This window comes from Aricia agestis, chromosome 7 (assembly GCF_905147365.1).
Source record: "Aricia agestis chromosome 7, ilAriAges1.1, whole genome shotgun sequence".
Classification (NCBI taxonomy): Eukaryota; Metazoa; Arthropoda; class Insecta; order Lepidoptera; family Lycaenidae; genus Aricia; species Aricia agestis.
Window position 1 is genome coordinate 2,824,896 of NC_056412.1, and position 6,800 is coordinate 2,831,695.

The following is a 6,800-nucleotide window of genomic DNA, read 5'->3' on the forward strand; positions in this document are numbered from 1 at the left end:
CCAAACGACATAGATCTGACATCTGCTTATGATTTACTTTCTCTGATTGAGCCACCGAGAGAGGGTAAAATTAGACAACAACTGTCTTCAGTTTCGAAGCTTAAGAGTACGGGTGCCATCGCAATTCTCATACAAACGTAATACCAAGATCATATCTCCCATACAAATACTTATTTACCATATTTGAGATATTATTCAGCTTAAGATAGTAATTACTAATTAGTAATAATTACCAACTGCAAAATATTTACATCCCAAAAAATATGAACGATTACAATTTAGTATGTAAATGTAGTATGTAAACGCTTACAAAGCGTTCATATTTTTAATATGTAAATATTTTGCAGTGAATCTTTGTATAGGAACTTAGGTAATTACTATCTTAAGCTGAATAATAACTCAAATATGGTAAATATGCTCGTATGGGAAATGACATTGGTATTACGTTTGTATGAGAACTGCGATGGCACCCGGATTCTTCAGGCGGAACCGTGCGAACAGTATACGTGGGAGAGCCATGCTTCGGCACGAATGGGCCGGCTCGACCGGAGAAATACCACGTTCTCACAGAAAACCGGCGTGAAACAGCGCTTGCGCTGTGTTTCGCCGAGTGAGTGAGTTTACCGGAGGCCCAATCCCCTACCCTATTCCTTTCCTACCCTCCCCTATTCCCTTCCCTTCCCATCCCTACCCTCCCCTATTACCCTATTCCCTCTTCAAAGGCCGGCAACGCACCTGCAGCTCTTCTAATGCTGCGAGTGTCCATGGGCGACGGAAGTTGCTTTCCATCAGGTGACCCGTTTGCTTGTTTGCCCCCTTATTTCATAAAAAAAAAAAAAGTTAATATCTACCATCACTCTTTGTTATAAGATCCTCCTTGACGCCTCAGTAGTCCAGTGGCTTAGAGCGTGGCTCTTGACTCGTAGGTTAAGGGCTCGATTCTCATTTATTTAATTATTCATTTATTTAGGTATTTATTTATTACAGTTAATTAAAACGGCTTACACCAATTATTACAGTAACTACAACTATCTTAACTTAAAATTAATAATAACATTGACAACAAAAAATACACAAACATATTTTAAATACACTAAATTACTCTTTCATACTTTACAATTTTCACAAAATCTTATTGTATCTTAATCCCATGTTGAAAAGTGTTATTTCAAAGTTTGGTTAGGACAATCCAGGCTGATAACTTGATTGCCTGACAAGTACTATTAAATCTAACATACTTTAAGATCATAATATATATAGATAATAACAAATGTTATAGGTGTTCAATAAAGCAAAAAAATAGCTTAATACTTATTCATAATGTTATTTTATTCCTATAAAATATACACTTCGATTTTGCATAAAATTTGACACTCATTTAGATCTCAATTCTTCTTGCATCGAACTTGACTCTCCTGTGTACATTTATGTTTTTGGTAGGATATTAATTAATGTCAACATTAATTGTATTATTTTTTAACAAGCCTCCTTATTTTAGACCTTAGCTTCCTGGCTTGGTCCAAGCTAGCATAACTTAACTTGTAGTAGAAATGCACCATGCCTTATTAATAATGGTATTTAATCGAAAGGCCCATACTAATAAAAATATTAAACCTGCCCTACCATCTTTGACAATTAAAATATTGAGTATACTAACTTTATTAATAATGCTTTAAGAATAAAGGTAAAATACTATGTTAGTTTCTCCATGGTGGTCAGAAGGAGGTCCATCTCCTGATGTACCTGCCGCAGAAGGTCCTTCATCTGCTTTGTAGAGTCCAAAAAATCAATACTTTGTGTGTAAGGGTTATACCGGACACCAAAATCACGAGGGATTGTTTGAGCAAATTTTCTGGAATACAAGAAATGTAATAAATTTAACATTAAATACACCGCTATTATGAAAAAAGGTAAAATGCTTACATCATCTTCTCTTTTGCGTTTTCGAAGCTGTTAGCGACGAAGTAAATAGGCTGGTAGTCTGTTATAGGATATTTCTGTTGTCCAGTAACCTCAGGCTCAAATTCCTTAAGTTGTGGCTTGTCGGTGAGGCAGTACTGAAGTTCACCGAACGATGAGAGAAGACCAGCGCCGTATGCCTTTAGCTGGCCATCTTGACGACACAACCCAAACTCAACAGTGAACCAGAAACACTGGAAGAGAGAAAAGAGTTAGAGAAACGAGATACAAAGCAGCAAATTGCATAACTTCAAGGCTATAATAGTGTAGTTAACATTTATTTAAAAACAACTGTTCCTTGTGTAATCCAGTCCGTTCTAATATCAAACAGCAAATAGTATCCTTATATATTATATACGTATCATAAACGTAGCAAATGGACATTTTATGAAAATACCATATTTTTGTTTGTTATAAAACGGATTTGATCGGATAAGGAACGAAGCGGTAATGTCACATCCGAATAGTAGAATTAGGGTAAGATACAAGTAACTTTAAAGAAACACATACAAAAAATATTGACTTACAGTTGCCAATTTCTCGATATAATCATCAGGAGCTCCCAAAGACGCGAGTCCAATTTCCTGTGAAAACTGCGCGAACGCCGGATCTGCGAAGAGAGGTGCATGACCAAGTAGCTCGTGGCAAACATCGGGCTCCGGTGTGTAGAGAGGCCTGGAGTGATGCCTGATGTACTGGGTGCTGTGGAATACCCTGAATGCTAGGCCAGCCAGGAAGTCTCTGGAGGAGAGCAGACCGGCCACTGGTCGGAGCGTGAAACCGGTACAATCTAAAAAATATTAAACATGAGTGTTCAAATGTATCCGTTAGGACTAGAAGTGCGGCTATGTTAAATTTTAAATCAAAATCAAAATATTTATTTCTAAATAGGTTAACAAAGTTAACACTTTAAGAACGTCGCGTCCTCATGTGGACGCGAGGTTCTAAAAGTGTTAACTTTGTCTACCACCGGTTCGGGAACTACCCCGCCGAGAAGAACCGGCGTGACCGCGTAAGAAACTCGCACGGCTTTAGCTGGTTAGACCTAGATGTCACCAATGACTGTTGGTAAAATATATTTTAAGTAGATTCTCGTTAATTATATTACAATTCATTAGCTGTCCCGGCAAACATTGTTTTGCCATAAACTGATTTTACCTGTTTTCCTGCTTTTCTCTTGAAGTTTTTTCTGATTTTTTTTTCTACAGACCTCACGGAGCTCGAGACCTTTCAACGAATGCAAAACCGTGGAAATCGGTTCCGTGCGTTCTGAAGTTATAGGGTCAGGAAGGAAAAGCCGACTTACTTTTATAATATATTAGATAATAATACTCCCCACACCGGTTTCGGTGACGGTGGCCGGTTTCATTGAAACCAGACCAGGTACGCAGGAGTAATTTTATAGTGCCCAAGTGTGTGCGCAGTACACAAGAGCACTCTCTATTCCTTTACTCTCATAACCCAGTGGGACGGAAGACCGACACGACTGGCGAGAGATCAGGCGCAGGACCGACTTTTTACATGCCCATCCGACGCATGGATCATCTTACTTGTCAGACAATCAGGTGATCAGCCTGCATTGTCCTAACCAAACTTGGAAATAACATGTTTCCAACGCGGGATTCGAACCCACGACCTCCGGAGTCGAGAGCGACGCTCTAACCACTAGATCACGGAGGCGTTAATATATTAGAATAGATTAGATGACGCATCAATCAACATCCTAAACATTTTCACCAGCTTTTGACTAACGGTTTTAAGAAGAAACAAGCGTACCTTTCAAGAAATTGGAGACGTCTTCGAGCTGTGGTATATTATCTTCCCTATACCCACAGTTTTCGATCAGAAGTGGGAACACGTGGTTATGTTCCTTACAGGCGTGGGTTGGGTACAATTCTACTAGTTTCCTGAATACTTGGCCCCAGGTTGCTATTTCCTCTTTAGTGTAGTCCACATGGGGTAACGCCTGACCATGTTTGTAGTTGTAGGCGATGTCGGCAAAGTACTTCCTTCTTGCACGATACTCTGGGTCGGTGAAGCCAGGGTGGTCTGAGTCAAGCTCAGCGCCATATGAGAGGATCTGGTTAGCGAACCTGTCCAAATCCCTGATACGTCTTGGGAACCAGGGCACAACAGCTGCAAGAATAAAATTTTAGATGACGTAAATTCATACTAATATTATAAATTCAAAAGTGTGTCTGTCTGTCCCGGGAAAGGAGAATTTTTATCCCGGAAAAATGTACGGTTCACGCGCGATGATCGAATATTGGAGCAACGGAGTTGCGAGCGTCATATTATAATATTATGATCTAATATATCAGAGTATTAGAGAGAGTAATTTGATTTCAATATTATCTCTACCTCTATCATCAGATTTTATTTACAAAGCTATAAACGTAGTTATCATAATATTCAGTATGTAGTTGAATAGCTGATACATACTATTACTATGTAAGTCCATATCCATGCTAATAGTATAAATGCGAAATTGTGTCTATCTGTCTGTCTGTTACGTTTTCACGCCCAAACTGCTGAATTATGGCATGGAGACAGCTTGAGTCCCGGGAAAGGACATATTAGGATGCTTTTATCCCGGAAAAATGTATGGTTCCCGCACCATAAATTAATTTTGGTGCAACGGAGTTGCGGGCATCATCTAGTGAAAAATATAATCCAACTTGTTTCCTAAACTCACATCGGTTGTCCTTGTAATTCCTCGAAATGATGTTCAGGTATCCAGTGCTGTTCTGCAGCTTCGCGACAGCGGCCGCAAAATCTCCGGAGCCGTGCTCACATTCCACCATGAACTCGTAGCCTGGGCGTCTAGCAGAAGACCTAGACTCGATGTGGCGGAGATTGACTCCATAAGAGGAGAAGACGCTCAAGAACTTTGCGAGGGAACCAGCTTCATCCCGGGTAGCTGGGGAGAACAGTAGCCAAGTTGTTCTGTTGGAGTCCCTGCCTTCAGCTATATAATTCCCCTCCTTGAGTTTAGGCTGCAAGGCAATATTAGCCAAATAATTATATTATATTAACAAATTTAGAAATGCATCTACGCGTCGCGTTGCGTTCTGTAGGCCTACTACGAATCCGTTTTGAGAATCAAACAATCGGACGAGAATGCTGCGTCTTGCTCTAGCAACGTCATTTCACGTTTGCTTGAGTAGGACGCAACATTCTGGTACGATTGTTTGAGTCTCAAAACTGTTTCGTGGTACGGGCCCTGAATTGACCCGACGTATCGATAAGGCGTTCCATTTTGCAATCTCATTTGACTAATAACTCTGAGATAACCCCGGTGTTGTCGGTGCACAAATTACGCGTGTTTTTAAGACAATGATAACACAACATTGCTTGTAATTTGTAATTGTTGAAATGTTTGCATCATTTGAAACAAAATATAGATAACTAGATAATGTTATGGTCCGCACAAAACATGCTAAAGAATCAGCGCACAGTTCATAACCTGGTTGAGAAATACTCGTGGATATCTTTTGAGTGTAAGAATTTTAAAGATTGAGTGGCTACTCAATCTTTCGTTTTTAAATAAATGTATGCTGGCTGACATACACAATTCTCTTTTTTTGTTACAAGAAACACATATCGAGACACACAGATGTCTTGTTTTACGTGATTGTGAGTCTGTACTCTGTATGTCTATTGCCTCTTCACATTTAAACCGATAAACCAATTTTAAACCAATCCCACCAAAAATATAAATGGTCGTTGTTAAGCATTTGTGCATAATTCCACATTGTTTTTGTTTAGTTATCAATGTATTATTGTTCTAAATGATATATAGAACATAACTCAACAAAAAATTGTGGGTTGATTTTTCCGGGATAAAACTGTGTTCTTTCCTGGAACTCAAAGTATCTCTTGGATACCAAATTTCAGCAAAATCAATTCAGTGCTTTGGGCATGATGAGGTAATAGACAGACAGGCAGACACACTCGCATTTATAATTTTCGATTATAAATGCGAAAGTGTCTGTCTGTCTGTCTGTTTTTCGATTTCGATAAATCATATAATATTAGGTATTTATAGGTGACTAAAAATATAATATAATATTACCTACTAATATAAAAAAAAATCTTGAAAGATTTTTAACACATTGCCGTCTTATATTTAGGTACGTTTGCATCCATTGTTTATTATTATTCCTATATTTAGAATACCTACTTATTTTCGATCACATTAAGATAGAGACCGCTAAGGCTTGCTTCTTGTTGAGCCATTCAGGAATTTTTGTAAAAAAAAACTCCTGCATTACATGCACATCAAATAACTAATGAATATAATATCTACAGTAAATTCGATTTTAAACTTTAATGAGAGCTGAGCGAACCTGATACAAAATATAGCTGTCATTATTAAATGATAGAATTTCCGCTCGGAAAGAATGCAAAAAATATCTGTCGCATAGCTGGTGGGCTACAAAAATACCTTATCAGGTGGCGAACTCGAAAGCTGCTCTTCATTTACTTGTGAATCCATTTTCTTGGCCGACTTGCAAAAGGTGGTGCCAACACTTGCGCGTAGCTTCGACGACAGAAACGACGTATTCCGTCGTGTCTCGTATATATGCTGGACGACTAGTGACGTAGTTGCTGGGTTGACGCCTATAAAGTCGAGTACTAACGCGGTACACGTTATCAGCGGCCCACTGGAAAACATTTTACGTAATCGAAGTTACGGAAAACCTGTCTGTTGTATCTCCAGAAGGGAAATGCTTCTGGCACTCGGAGACTGCTGCGGTAAAGATATTGCATAGCATTTTTATTAACTTATGCAATTTTAATTCGCATACAATAGACGTAAGCAAAAAACACCGTGCCCA

General features: G+C 38.9%; 1 protein-coding gene across 1 annotated transcript; it reads right to left on the reverse strand.

Annotated features, from left to right (window-relative positions):
- Window positions 1-939: 939 nt before the first annotated feature.
- Window positions 940-6,526, reverse strand: LOC121728878 (protein henna-like). Its single transcript, XM_042117202.1, has 6 exons — window positions 6,407-6,526; window positions 4,655-4,955; window positions 3,736-4,095; window positions 2,487-2,749; window positions 1,924-2,153; window positions 940-1,852 (listed from the first exon to the last, which is right to left on the reverse strand). Exons 1-6 carry the CDS (start codon window positions 6,455-6,457, stop codon window positions 1,693-1,695), a joined length of 1,365 nt encoding a protein of 454 aa, XP_041973136.1. The 5' UTR covers window positions 6,458-6,526; the 3' UTR covers window positions 940-1,692.
- Between the last annotated feature and the right edge of the window lie 274 nt (window positions 6,527-6,800).